Here is a 14,102-nt window from a genome sequence, read left to right on the forward strand (position 1 = left end):
GTAGTTGGTAAACAGAACTGGAGAGATGGGCCCATTGCAGCAGAAACAATGTTGTTTCTGCTTCATAAGGGAATGAAAGAGCCCTTCCTCCAGGATGTTTCAAAAATACAAAAGGGCAGGCTGCTCTAAAATTGCTTTCAAACTCCAGGCTTAGTACATTTTTGACAACGCTCTGTTCAGTCCAACCAAGCACAAAGTCTCAGCCAGTGCAGCTCACACAGGTCTGGTGACTTGAGTCACTGACAGAGAAGTTGGTCTGAGCAGTTTGCTGTCAGGTCCTGATCCTGCTAGATGCTGGTGGCCCCCAGTTTGTGATGAGCTGAGGATCTCCAGCCATTCCCAAGTTTGTTCTTCCCCTGCCTCTTACTGGAGCTCAGCAGATCCAGACAGGTTGTTTGGTTGAGATAGTGAACCCCCCAGTGTGCCCAGTGCCCCAGGCTCCCCGAGACTGAGGAGTATTTTGTTCCTTCTGCAGAGGAAGGCTCTTGTGTTTGGACTAATCCTTGTGCTGTCTTTGTCCCTTTCTGTCCCTGCAGGAGCCCCTGGTGTTTGCTGAGCAGCCCTCTGTGAAGCTGTGCTGCCAGCTGTGCTGCAGTGTGTTTAAGGATCCAGTCATCACAACCTGTGGGGTAAGGCAGAGCTCTTCAAATCACCAGCGTGGGTTCCACACGTGTCCTGTGTGAGCCAGTGCCAAGCCCTGCCTGTCCCCACTGACTGTCCAGCAATCCTGGCTATGGCTTTTCCCAGGAGAGCTGCCCTGTCCTGGCCATGTTCAGTCTGTCCTGAAGGGCTCTGCAGGGAGCTCCAGGGCACCCCGGGAACGGCTGCTCCTCAGCTGGGAGGGAAGTGTTGCTTATAAAACAAAAATGGCTTGAAGCTTCATGTAGTTAATGCTTGCAAAGGGATTTGAGATCCTCAAATGAAAGGCACAGAGCATTATGAATATTCTTCTGGATTCCATTTTAGTGGGATTTAATAGAAGCTGTAAATTATTCCTGCTTCTGTGCTACTTGTGAAGAAAGATGGCTTCGAGATGGGCTCTCTAATGCTTGTGATGTGCTTCTGATTACCAGGATGGGGCTGTAGCAACAACAGCTCCGGATTGTTTATTGCAGTGAGGGTGCTGTTCCCCAAAAGAGCTGGAAATTGGTGCAGTTTCGCTGCACCATTTCAGAAAGCAGCTCTTCACAGAGACGCTGAAATGCACTGGATAACATGGAAAAAACCCCACTTGCAGGAAGCAGCCTGGCTTGGTGTGCAGTCCTGGTCTGGCAGCTCTGGAGGGCGCTCTGTGCAGCTGTGCCGGGCAGGAAAAGGATCCGGGCAGCAGATAACAGATAACAGCTCTGGGGAGGGACTCGCAGCCGCTGCCGGGCGCTGGCCCTGTGGCAGGGGAATGTGGCTGAGGAGGCTCCAGGGAGCCCATGGGGCAAGGTCAGGAGCAGTGAAATGCTGCAGCCTTTATATTCGTGAGTGTGGTAGATTGTGTTTGTTACTTCATCAAGTTAAACTACAAGAACAGAGAGAGGGAGCTATTTAACGTGCTGCAATTTGCAGAGCATTTAATGGACTCACAAACCAGCTGTTCCATCTTCCTGGCAGCAGGACAGGGCAGCACCAGCTGCCTTAGAAGAGTTTCAGGGGCATATGTTTAATGGGCTGACTGGGCAAAGACAGAGAGAGGCCAGTCTTCCCCTTGCTCCTTCCCTGGAGGACTTCTCAGGGTTGTAAGAGGGATGATATGGGCTAAAGTGGAAGGTGAAAAGTAGGGAAACCCCATGCAGATGTGGAGGGTAGGAAGGACTTGGACATGTTCAAGAGTAGGCAGGACGGAGCCCTGAGCTACCTGGTCTAGTGGAAGGTGTCCCTGCCCATGGCAGGGGGTTGGAGCAGGATGATATTTAGGTCCCTTCCAACCCAAACCATTCTGTGATTCTGTGAATATCAGAGTGTAGCAGAACATGCCTGTGGCTTTGGCTGTCACCACAATCATGGCCTGATCCTGAACGGGGCAGAACATCAAAGTTTAATACTCTCAGGAGCAGGACCTGTGCTGCACCCTGAGCAAGCAACTGGGCTTTGCCCTGTGGTGCTGAGCTAAAGCAGGCAGAACAGCTGCCGAGGCCCCTGAGCCACAGGCTTGGGTATCTTCCACCTTTCCCATCATTGTCCACAGGGAATAATTAGCCTGCTCTCGTTTTACGCTGACGCTGCTGTTCCTCTCTGTCTCCACAGCACACGTTTTGTAGAAGATGTGCCTTAACATCTGGTGAGTACAGAACTGCTCTTGTGTGATGCAGCCAAAACACTGTTATTTTCTGGTTTGTTTGCTTTCACTTAAAAAGAAACCTGCAGAAAAATGTTCAAAGGGCTTAAAACAAGCTGTCAGTCAGATCTGCCACTGCAGCAGTGAGGGGCTGGGGCTCGGGGGCCATGCAGCTCCCATGGAACACACTGGAGCTTGGGCACTGGAGAGAGGACTGGGCCCAGCTCTTGGGCACAGGATGTTCTCAAATCATGGAGTATGCCATGGATAATCCCAGGATAATACACGTCTCGTCCAGAGCTGACCCACTGATTTCAGACAGAAAGCTTTCTGTGGCTGCCTGGCTAAGGAACAGGGGGGCTGTGTTTGGCAGAGCCCCATCAACCCCTCCTCCCCCAGCCCCTCAGTGCCAGCGCTCTGGCCCCTGGTTGTGCCCCACAGAGCTGCTTTAGCTCACCCAGCTCTTCCAGAACCCTGAGGGAGCCCAAGCCTCTGGCTGCTGGCCTGGGATAACCAGCTCCCACTTGGATTGGACTCTGCACTGCAAAAAAGACTTTTTTTGGCACAAGCCTGTGCCCCTCTTGGCAAGTTGTTGTTCAGCACAAAGCCAAGCTGTTGGCATTACCAGCACAGTGAGCCCAGGAGGGGCAAGTTCTGCAGAAAAGCAGCTCTTTCTGCCTTAGAATTTTCACCTTCCACATGTGAGGGGTCCCTCTGCTTTGCATGCTAATCCCCTCACTGTGCTTTGCTATATCCCAACCCACATGTTCTGTAGCAGAAGGCTTTGCAGTTGCAATCCCAACTTGCTCAGCTTTGCTCCTGCCCTCCAAGCTCGTGTTTCTGCCTCTGTCGTAGCCAAATGCGAGTCGGCCTCTTGTCCCCAGTAACAAGGGATGGGACAAGAGGAAAGGGCCTCAAGCTGTGCCAGAGGAGGTTCAGGTTGGACATCAGGAAGAATTTCTTGCTGGAAAGGGTGGTCAGGCCTTGGAAGGGTCTGCCCAGGAAGGTGATGGAGTCACCACCCCTGGAGGTGTCCAAGGAAGGACTGGACGTGGCACTCAGTGCTCTGGGCTGGGGGACAAGGTGGACATCGGTCAAAGCATGAAGTCATTAGTCTTGGAGGATTTTTCCAGCCTGAATGATTCTGTGATTGCTGGCCCATGGTGCTGCTGGGAGCAGGAGCTGAGCCCAGGCCTGGGTGAGGGAGCACATTATGGATGGGCCTTCTGCCTGTGAACACTCACACCTCACTAGGCACAAGGTAGTCTGAATTGGAATTATAGAATATGGTCAGCTGGAAGAGACTCATCAGGATCGTTGAGTCCAGCTCCTGACCCTGCACAGGACACCCCAGCAATCCCAGCATGTGCCTGAGGGCATCGTCCTAATGCTCCTTGAACTCAGGCTTGGTGCTATGACCACTTCCTTGGGGAGCCTGTCCCAGTGTGGCCATCCTTCATTGGTAGCTTGCTCAAATTATCATGGTTTAACAAAGACTGTAACTTTTCCAAGCCCCAAGACTAGCTAAAGATAGTGGCTCACAGACCTTGTGTAATATTCATGGCTCGTTCCACGGCCACTCACCTGGGACTTGGCTGACTTGGCCAGGGAAGGCAAAAGAACAAAATCTCCATGCAGAGGCTCCTGGAAATGCTCCTGCACTGTCTTGAGTCCTTGCTGACTGTGTTTTCCGTCCCTCCCTGGCAGAGAAGTGCCCCGTGGACAATGCCAAACTGACCGTGGTGGTGAACAACATCGCGGTGGCCGAGCAGATCGGGGAGCTCTTCATCCACTGCAAGTACGGGTGCCGAGCCGCGGCCAGCAGCAAGCCCACCGCCTTCGAGGTGGACCCCCGAGGGTGCCCCTTCACCATCAAGCTGAGTGCCAGGAAGTAAGTGCCCTGTTCCAGCCTCTTCAGGGAAAGGGCTGTGCCAGCCTGCGACACCTGAGCTGCCCTGCGGCTCCGGGGCCGCGCCGCTCCTGCCAGCGCTGCCGGGAGTGGGAGTGGGCAGGGGGGTGGAGGGGTAAATCAGTCTTGGGATGGTGGTACATGGGTTGGCTCAGGGGAAGGATGCTGTTCTCTGCTCCCAGCTTACCTGAGTGCCAGCACTGGGACAGGGACGCTGTGAGAGCAGCCCCCTCACTTCTGGGGTGAAACACTGTGATATGGTCAAGCAGAGACCTTGGGATTCTTTTTGTGAGAGGAATTATCCTAGTTATATCCTGAGAATCTGAAATCTGTCTCCCTCTCCCTCCTAAATGCATTCCCTGTTTTCCCTATCACCTGGCTGATAGGGATTGGACTGAGAGGGATTTCCACAAGCTTTCCCTGCTTGTGGAAAGCTGTTGTTTGTGGGTGCCTGGAGGCTCAGCCCTTCAGCTGCAGAAGTAGATATACCCTGTGTAAACGTGGCCTGTTATTACTCTCAATTTTCTGGTCAAATGAGAATTAAAAGCTGGAATTGCAGCCTTAGAGCAGGAGGCTTTGGACCTGACAGCCTTACAGGGCTGGTTTGCTCCTTTCCTGACAACCTGTGTTGCTTCCATTAATTTTTGCTCACTGCTGATTTTCCCTCCCTTTGCTTCTCTCCGTGGGCAGGGACCATGAGAGCAGCTGTGATTACCGGCCCGTGCGCTGCCCCAACAACCCCAGCTGCCCTCCTCTGCTCAAAATGAACCTGGAGGCACACCTCAAGGAGTGCGAGCACATCAAGTGTCCCCACTCCAAGTACGGGTAAGGACCTGATGCTTTTGAGTGGGGAAAGTGCACTGAGGTAACTTCTGAGCTGCTTTTTGGTCACTGCAGCCTTGGGGTGGCCCCAAGGACTCAGAGCAGCTCTCCCCAGTGCTGTACACTGGCCTGAGGCTGAGCTCAGGGTTACAGGGGTTGCAGGAGGCAGCCCCTGAACCCCTCTCCTGGTGGGAACAGGCAGGTCCTGGTTCCCAGGTGTGAGCCCAGGAGGAGGGTGAGGTGTGAGGAGGCAGAAGAACAGCTGGAGGAGAGTCAGAGCATGAAGGGAGGAGGATTACAAGAGTAATTTGAGCACCGTGGCAGTGTCTCGCCAAGCAGGGCAAGGGAAGTGCTGATCTGCCCCAGAGGGTTCACTGTCACCAGAGCAGGGGGACAGCTCGGGCTGGGGGTTCCTTGCTTGGGGTTACTGCAGGAGGAGGGTTCACACAAAGGGTTGTCCAGCCCACCACCCAGGGCAGTGGTGGAGTCACCATCCCTGGAGGGACTTAAAAGCCAATGTTGCATTTGAGGACATGGGTTATTGATGGGCTTGGCAGTGCTGGGGGAATGGTTGGACTCGATGGTCTTAGAGGCCTTTTCCAACCTCAACAGCTCTGTGATTGTATGATCCTAAGACATGTCTTGGCAGAGGCAGGGTAAGACAAGTCCTGGCAGAGCATCCCTGACTCCCTGCCATGCTGCAGGCCCAAGTCAGCATCTGCTGAGATCAGCTCCAGTTTTTTCCACTGATTTTGGTGCTCCTGGTGAGCACATAAACTGACACCACACTGTCTCTTGCCCAAGATCTGCTTTTCCTTGCAACTACCCAGACTGACAGTCTGGTTTGGGGCCAATGCTCTGGCTGGAAGAAGAGGAGCTGCTTGGCCTCCATGTTGCCCTGCAGTTGCCTGCACCCAGCAGGATCATGGGATCATTAAGATTGGAAAAGACATCCAGAATTATTGAATCCATCCTTTGAAGGATAGTGAACCACAGTAGCCCTGCTGCTGGTGGGAAGAGCAGGACAGCTTGGGAGCCACACAGGCCTTGGAGCTCCAGTGAGGAGCCAGCTGAGCAAGGAGTCTCCCTGGGAGCCCTGCTCCAGCCAGCATCTGCCTTCCCTTCAGGTGTACATTCATAGGAAACCAAGACACTTATGAGACCCACCTGGAGACGTGCAAGTTCGAGGGTCTGAAGGAGTTCCTGCAGCAGACAGACGATCGCTTCCATGAGATGCAGGTGGCAATGGCCCAGAAGGACCAGGAGATCGCCTTCCTGCGCTCCATGCTGGGGAAGCTCTCTGAGAAAATCGACCAGCTGGAGAAGAACCTGGAGCTGAAGTTTGGTGAGTCTGCTCTGGACGAGCTCTCTGGTCAGAGCTGTAGGGACAGGGAAGCTCTTTGTTTGGATGATGCATTACAGGACTCATTCCATGTTTAAAACTGGTGCTGAGCAGGTTTCAGGAGGTTCAGATATTCCTTGCAGAGGGACAAATAGGGGTTCCATTGACTTTGCTGCCAGAACATCCTGGGACCTAATCCCGCGGTCACTGGTCACGTGGCAAGTCCTAGAAATGTCTGCAGGCAGCTGCCGCCTTTCTCCTGTGGCTTTTTCCTGTGCAGTCCATGGGCACAGGCCCCTGTAAAAATCAGCCAGTCAAATCGTGCAGCTCTCATGGAGTGAGCAGGGCTCTCGGACACCCCTGCTGTGCCAGCCCTGTTGTGCTCCCAGACTTGCTGGTTCTTAGCATCCAGGTACAACTTCCATTTGAGGAGCAGACACCCTCCTGCTTTCCCGGCCGATAGCAGCAGTGTGTCCTCCCTCCATGTTCAGAGGTTGGGTGGCAGTTGGGTGTCCTCTGCCTGTTCCCTGGGATGCCCTCAGTGGCTCTGAAGTGACTGTGGGCCTGACCTTCTCTTGTAGATGTTCTGGACGAGAACCAGAGCAAGCTGAGCGAGGACCTGATGGAATTCCGCAGGGACGCCTCCATGCTGAATGTGAGGAGGGGCCCTGGGATGGAGCAGGGATTGCATGGTGTTAGCTGGCTCAGCTCCTAGCTGGGCTTGTCCTGCAGTGGGAGGGGCTCCGGGGTCCCCCCTGCTTGCTGGCTCTGCTCACACCAGGTTTGGTTTGCCTGTACTGCAGTCAAGGTCTGGGGAAGGGTTTGAGTCAGAGGCAGCCCGGGGAGCACGTGCTGGTCACTGCATCTGGGCTGCTGCTGGAACTGGATCTGCTGCCTTTTCTCAGCCTGTTGTTGCTCTGGGAATGTGTTAACAGAGGAAAGGAACCCTGCAGCAAGAACCCTCTGCTCCAAAGCCTGGGCCTTTTACACTTGCCAGGGACACTGTACCCTGCCTGTGGAAAGCTCACACGGCTTGTTCTGTTTTTCAGGATGAGCTCTCCCACATCAATGCTCGGCTCAACATGGGCATCCTTGGATGTGAGTATCCCTGTGGGCTTCCTCCCCTGGGGCTGGGTGTGGGTGGTGGCCCAGGGAGCCCTTTTGGGCGGTGTTTACAGGTGTGCAAAGGAGCAGCACTGTCCTCCCACCTCTCACCTGCCCTCTCCTTTCTGCAGCCTATGATCCTCAGCAGATCTTCAAGTGCAAGGGGACCTTTGTGGGCCACCAGGGCCCTGTGTGGTGTCTGTGTGTGTACTCCATAGGAGACTTGCTCTTCAGTGGATCCTCAGACAAAACCATTAAGGTAAGAGCTTGTCTCTTCCGTGCACCTTCTGCGCTGTCACGTGGGACAGAAGCTGAGTTCAGTTTGTGGGGTGGGGGGATGTCACTTCCTAAACTTTCTCCCAAAGAATCTTAAATGATTCTTTGTGATTATAGTTGGGCAAAATTCTCTGTGAGGAAACATTACTTGATAGCGAAATTGAGAGTCAAGAGTTATTTTTGCAAAGCTCAGATTAGAATCTCATTCCTGCTGCTGCTGGATTTGCTTTATGTGGTGTTTAGGGTATTCAAGCCTATTTCAGCTTCTGATTTTATTTTCCTTTCTTATAAAAAGTCATCTTAGAACAAAACATTTGTCCCTGGTCCGAAGTGTCCTTTTCCCATTTTATGGCATGTTTGTTTTCCTTTGTCCTGTTTGCAGTAACTCAAACTGACAGCACTGCTCTGGTGCAGCTTAAACAGCCCTTCCCAATGTCACTGTGGTGGCTGCTGGCTGGGCTGGGGACCCCCACGGGCTGCCACGACTAATCCTGCCAGGAGCAGAGCTTTGGTTTAGTTTCCTTGGTTAGAGCCACGTGGAAGAAAAGGGGTATTGCTGTACTTTAGGGAAAGAAACTCCCCTGTCCTGGTTGCTCTGGGCACCACATTCCCTCTTGAGAGAGCAGAGTGTGCTTGGGGGGAAAGCTTTGCAGTGGCAGAGGAGGCTGTGCTGTGCCATTGGAGCACCGGGACAGGGTGGGAATTGCTGAAGCAGGAGCCTGAGAGCTGCTCCTCTGCTTTGGTGTGTTGTGTTGGCCTGGGCTGAGGAGGACAGAGCTGCAGAGGGCTGATACCTGCTGCTGTCCTGGGTCTCACTGACTTCAGCCTGACCCTTTGCAGTAGATTTCCTTTCCCAGACAAGTGTATCCGTGCCCAGGGCTCGGCAGGCAGTGCCCAGGTGACAGACAGCCTGTTTCCTCCTTCCGCTGCTGACATCCTGCCCGCTCCCCAACCTTGCCTTGTGTTTCCTGTTAGGTGTGGGATACCTGTACCACATACAAGTGCCAAAAGACCTTGGAGGGTCATGATGGAATTGTACTGGCTCTCTGCATCCAGGGGTGAGTGGAGAGGGACATCTGCCCCTGGGGAGAGCGGAGGAGAACATGGGGGCTCCTGAGCATGCCCTGACAATTCCCATCCTCTGGCCTGCACAGGCCAAAATTGTGCATCAGAGGCACATCTTGCCTCTTTGCTTTTTAAAAATGGGCAAAGCGGCATCTTTGTGGTGTCCCCTGTGTCCTGGCTTTGTCCCTGGTCACCAGCAGGGTGCTTGGCCTCCTGCTCCAAGGGCCAGTCCAGCCTGACCTCCCATGAGCCAGGAGTCCCGCTCTCAGGGTGGGTGTGTGAAGTCTTGTCCCAGTGAGGCCGTGGGGCTGCAGCTCCTGGCCCAGACAGTGCCTGGGGACAAGCTGGGACCCTGCACATGGTGCTGTCATCCCCTGACCCCCCTTTGTCTTCTGGTGACATTCCAGGAACAAGCTGTACAGTGGCTCTGCTGACTGCACCATCATTGTGAGTACCTGACCCTGCTCTGCAGCCGGGCTGGGAGAGCCACAGGCTGCTCAGGAGCAGGGACCTTCTTCTGGAAGGCTCTTCAGCTGCCAGTGGTGTGGGACTGATAACCTGTGTGTGCTGTACCCACTGCCTCAGCCAAGTCACTCATGGGTTGGATTAGGGGGTTTCCTACAGGCTGGATTTCCCAGTCCCTGCTCCTGTGTGGGGAGCAGGAGACTGGTGCTGTGAGCTGGGACAGGGTGGTTGGTCCTGATCAGCCAGGACAGTGGCTCGGGCGAGTGCCCTGTCCTACCTGTACGTCATTCCCTGCCTCCAGAGGCAGAGAAGAAGGGCCTCAGCACAAGGGACCTGCCCTGCCCCTCATGGGTGCTCTTGCTTAGTGGGTTTGGCAGTGCTGGGGGAACAGTTGGCCTCGATGATCTTAGAGGGCTTTTCCCATCTGAACCCTTCCGTGATTCTGTGATTCTCCTTTGCAGGTCTGGGATATTCAAAACCTGCAGAAGGTGAACACGATCCGAGCACACGACAATCCTGTTTGCACTTTGGTCTCCTCACACAACATGCTCTTCAGTGGCTCCCTCAAAGCCATCAAGGTACAGCTCAGGGGGCCTCCTCCGGGGCTGGTGTGGGACCAAGGGTACAAACTGTCAGGCAGAAGTGTCCAAACAGGAAGAAAGTGGCATTTTGATCTGCGGGTGACCTTGCTACGCTCTCCTGAGCCACAGAGAAGCCAGCACTGCAGAGGTTTAGCCCATGCTCTGCACTCAAGTCAAAGGTGTTCTGGGACCTGGCTCCAAAAACAGTTTATTTCTTCTAACTCTGAAAACCTGAGGCTGCAGGTGGAGTATCCTGGCAAGTCCCAAGTGTGTGTGTCCTTGGGCCCCCAACAGACCTGCTAAGACCATTGGGAATCATGTCTGGGCTCCAGAATTGGCTGGGGATTCAGGCTGCCTGTTTTGAAACCGCCTCCAATGAATCTTGAGTCTGCATTCTCTACCTAAAACATGCAGAAATCAGAGAACAGCTTTGCAAGCTGCCCTTTAAAGCCTTGGCTGGATTCCCATGGTTCTGCTTCCAGCTCCTGGTGAGACAGCTTATGGGCCCGTCCATCTGTAAGGGGATGTGTGCTCTTTTCTTTAACTAGGACCTGGACTGGTTCGGCTCTGGGGAGAGCTCAGGGCTGGGGGAGCAGCCAGACTGAGCAGAAGGAGAATATGGGGCCTTTTGGGTTTGCCATCCCCAGCCACTTCCTGCCAGATGAGCTGAGCAGGCCAGGAGTGCTGCTCAGAGTGGGGGGAGTGAGATCTGCCAGTCCCTGCACGCCAGGGACTGGGAATGGAGCTCTGTGGAGACAGGCTGGGAGTGGAAGCTCAGGGCAGTTCCTTACTGCAGCTGTGGTTTAGGTTTTCAAGCCCGTGGCTGTGCTAGGGAAGGGTCTCTGCCAGCAGTAATGCAGTGTCCAGGCTGGCTCCCTCAGGGAACGTGCTGACTCAGCAGTTATTGTGTTTTGTCTGCAAGTCAGTGGGTTCAGGCCATTCCCAGCAGGCAGCAGAGCTGGCACAAGGATCCCCACAGAAGCTGTGAGGGCCTCTTGCGGGGTGGGCATGGGTGGGGAGCACTGGTCATGTTCTGCCCAGCCCCACTGGGATTCTCCTCCATATCTCTGTGTATTGTATGTGCTTTCCACAGGTCTGGGATATTGTAGGTACCGAGCTCAAGCTGAAGAAGGAGCTGACAGGTCTCAATCACTGGGTGCGAGCGCTGGTGGCTTCCCAGAACTATCTCTACAGTGGATCCTACCAGACCATCAAGGTGGGACCCTGGCACTGGTGGGACCCAGCGGCTCTCCCGGTGCCCCCCTGTACTCTGCTCCCCTGTGGAGCAGGACCAGAGGCAGCTGCTGGGATGTGAGATGACTGCTGACACACGGGATTCTCCCGTGCTGATTGCATCTCTGCAGGCTGGGCCTTGGGGGCTGCTGGGGAGGCTCACTGGGATAAACTGGGGCCTCAGCCCTGGCACCTCGTGCCGCCTCTGCGGCTGCCACAGCCTTATCTGTGCTCCCACTGCTGCTGATAACAGGGCAAGGTCACTGGCTGGCTGCAGAGTTACCATAAATCTGTGAGGGTTCCCAGTGCCCTCCACACTCTGTGCTGGCTCAGGTTTTGATGAATACTTCACCTCTCAGCATCTGGGGGACACAGAACTGGAAGTTGCCCTCCTCAGTGCTAATAAATCCCTGTTAGTTTGTCTGCATCAGGTTGTAGTGCTATCAAGGAGTGGGTTGTGTGTGCTCATGTGTGTGTAGTCACACACACGGGGCGAGCAGCCTCCACAACGTTTTCAGCCCAGATGTTCAAAGCTGGGCAGCCAATTAAGACAGCAGGGCTTTGCTCATCATCAGTACTGAACATTCCCAGCTGGATAGATTTGTCCTTGAAGGTGTGATCTGGGCACACATGGAGCCAGGCTGACTCAGTGCGTGGCAGAATGGCTGCAAGGGATCTCGCCCCTGGAGAGGGGTTCCTGCAGGGGTCTCATCCTGCCTTTGCTCCGGTGTCTCCATCAGATCTGGGACATCCGCAACCTGGAGTGTGTCCACGTGCTGCAGACGTCCGGGGGCAGCGTGTACTCCATCGCCGTGACCAACCACCACATCGTGTGCGGCACCTACGAGAACCTCATCCACGTAAGGAACGGGCTGGGATGCATTCCTGGCAGTGAGCCTGGGGGAGAGGGGCATGGAGATGGGCACCTGGCCCTGCTGTCCCCCCTGGCACACGTGGAGCGCAGGGGCACAGCACCCACCTTGGAGTGTGCGTGGAGGTGGAAACACCTCTCGGAGGAGAGGGCGGTGGCCTCATCCCAGCACAGCTCCGAGCCCAGCTCTTCCCCCGCAGGTCTGGGATATAGAGACAAAGGAGCAGGTCCGCACGCTGACAGGGCACGTGGGGACGGTCTATGCCCTCGCTGTCATCTCCACACCAGATCAAACCAAAGTCTTCAGCGCGTCCTACGACCGGTCGCTCAGGGTACGTGTGCTCAGGGGCGGCTGCCCCAGCAATCTGTGACAACACGGGGGACCACGAGGGAAGGGGGACGGGGATCCCCATCCCTCGGTGTGGCACCTGCCTCGGGGCCTGTGACATGAGATCCCCTTCCCGGGTTGTGGCTCACGCCTGCCGTGTCCCCGCAGGTGTGGAGCATGGACAACATGATCTGCACCCAGACGCTGCTGCGGCACCAGGGCAGCGTCACCGCCCTCGCCGTGTCCCGCGGCCGCCTCTTCTCAGGCGCTGTGGACAGCACTGTAAAGGTGGGTCACCCCAGCCTGCTCCAGCATGGTCTGTGCTCTTCCAGTGCTGGAATCGGGGCATTAAATGAGTTAGGAATTGTCTTCAAACAAACTGACAGGAGGTTGTAGCAAGGTGGGGGGATCCGCCTTTTCTCCCAGGCAACAAGTGACAGGACAAGAAGCTGTGCCAGAGGAGGTTCAAGTTGGACATCAGGAAGAATTTCTTCACTGAAAGGGTTGTTAAACACTGGAATGGGCTGTCCAGGGAGGTGGTGGAGTCCCCATCCCTGGAGGTGTCCAAGGAACAGCAGGACATGGCACTCAGTGCTCTGGGCTGGGGGACAAGGTGGGGATTGGGCACAGGGTGGACTCCATGGGCTGGGAGGTCTTTTCCAACCTAAATGGTTGTGTGGTTCTGTGACACGAGGGGGTAGTTGTCAACAGGTGGGAGACTCCACTCCTGGCCAGGGTGTTGTGGATGGTGGCAGCCCAAAGGAGGTGCTGTGGGAGGATGAAGAGAAGCCCCCAGAGCTGCTCAGGAGTCACTGCCATGGGTTCTGTTGTCTCCGCAGGTCTGGACGTGCTAGTGAGAGCTTCACACTAGTCCTGCACACTGAAAGACCAAAAACTCTCCCCTCCATCGGCCTGTGGGTGACCACATCCTCCGAAATGACTGCTGCAGCTCCTCCTGCACCAACCACTGCCTGCTGCTGCCCCTGGGCCGGCCCCCCCCACAGGGATCCCGGCTGGCGGCTCTCCCGATGGGTCTGCCCCATGGATGCTCCAGATGTTCCCCCAGATCTGCCCGAGATGATTGGAAAAGCAGAGGAAGCAGTTCCAATGCCAGTGCCTTCCTCTGCCTGTGTCCCCCCAGCTGGGGACACCCCTGGGGCCGGGGCTGGGGTGACTCTGGGCCCCAGGGCTCCGGGCTGGGCGAGCACAGCCCTTGGCCAGTGATGGGACTGGATGGATCAGCGTGTCCCAGTGGTGACACTGAGAGGCTGCTCCCCTGGCCATGGTAGGACTGAGCATTAGGCCCTGCCCTAGGTGGGCACCTGACCCCTTTCTGTCTCTAGTATTTAATTTTACTGCCAAGGCGCCGGGCCGATCCATCCGGGAAGAGGTATTTCCTTGAGTAGCCAGGTACGATTTTTATGCCACAGCTAGTTCTCAAATCAAGTTCCACAAGCCCATTGTTCACCACCCTGTAATAATGGTCTCCACATTAAAGACAAAAAGCCTCCGTTGCATTTTTACTCACATTTTCTACTGTTTTTAAGATTGTAATATAGATTTGATTATTTCTTCATTGACAATAAAAGCAGAAAGAGTTGTTCCTGCCCAGCGTGAGTTATTGCAGGGACCAGCACTGGCCCTGTGGGGTGAAAATTGGGATGCAGGGACCAGGCACCTGGCTGGGGACAGCAGCTCCCAGCCAGCCAGGCCCCAGCACCCCACAGAGGCACCCAAGGGGGCCCCCAGACCGTGCAGCACAAACCCCCCACAACACTGAACACCCGGCATGACACGACCACGCCACGAGGACTCAGGATGCTCTGGGGACACAAACAGT

The 14,102-nt window shown here is 55.2% G+C and overlaps 1 protein-coding gene across 4 annotated transcripts in view; it reads left to right on the forward strand.

Moving 5' to 3' along the window:
• TRAF7 (TNF receptor associated factor 7) overlaps positions 1 to 13,863 on the forward strand; it is a 31,147-nt gene extending 17,284 nt beyond the window's left edge. For all 4 annotated transcript variants that reach the window (XM_032704095.1, XM_032704097.1, XM_032704096.1 and 1 more), the window contains 16 exons: positions 537 to 629; positions 2,236 to 2,269; positions 3,974 to 4,157; positions 4,866 to 5,000; positions 6,125 to 6,342; positions 6,921 to 6,994; positions 7,389 to 7,437; positions 7,575 to 7,702; positions 8,695 to 8,777; positions 9,192 to 9,231; positions 9,711 to 9,827; positions 10,924 to 11,046; positions 11,804 to 11,923; positions 12,135 to 12,266; positions 12,431 to 12,550; positions 13,102 to 13,863. In XM_032704095.1, coding sequence (XP_032559986.1) covers positions 537 to 629; positions 2,236 to 2,269; positions 3,974 to 4,157; positions 4,866 to 5,000; positions 6,125 to 6,342; positions 6,921 to 6,994; positions 7,389 to 7,437; positions 7,575 to 7,702; positions 8,695 to 8,777; positions 9,192 to 9,231; positions 9,711 to 9,827; positions 10,924 to 11,046; positions 11,804 to 11,923; positions 12,135 to 12,266; positions 12,431 to 12,550; positions 13,102 to 13,116 — 1,665 coding nt within the window. In that variant the 3' untranslated portion in view covers positions 13,117 to 13,863. The remainder of the gene's footprint in view (positions 1 to 536; positions 630 to 2,235; positions 2,270 to 3,973; positions 4,158 to 4,865; positions 5,001 to 6,124; positions 6,343 to 6,920; positions 6,995 to 7,388; positions 7,438 to 7,574; positions 7,703 to 8,694; positions 8,778 to 9,191; positions 9,232 to 9,710; positions 9,828 to 10,923; positions 11,047 to 11,803; positions 11,924 to 12,134; positions 12,267 to 12,430; positions 12,551 to 13,101) is intronic.
• Positions 13,864 to 14,102: the final 239 nt, after the last annotated feature.

This window comes from Chiroxiphia lanceolata, chromosome 16 (genome assembly GCF_009829145.1).
Source record: "Chiroxiphia lanceolata isolate bChiLan1 chromosome 16, bChiLan1.pri, whole genome shotgun sequence".
NCBI lineage: Eukaryota > Metazoa > Chordata > Aves > Passeriformes > Pipridae > Chiroxiphia > Chiroxiphia lanceolata.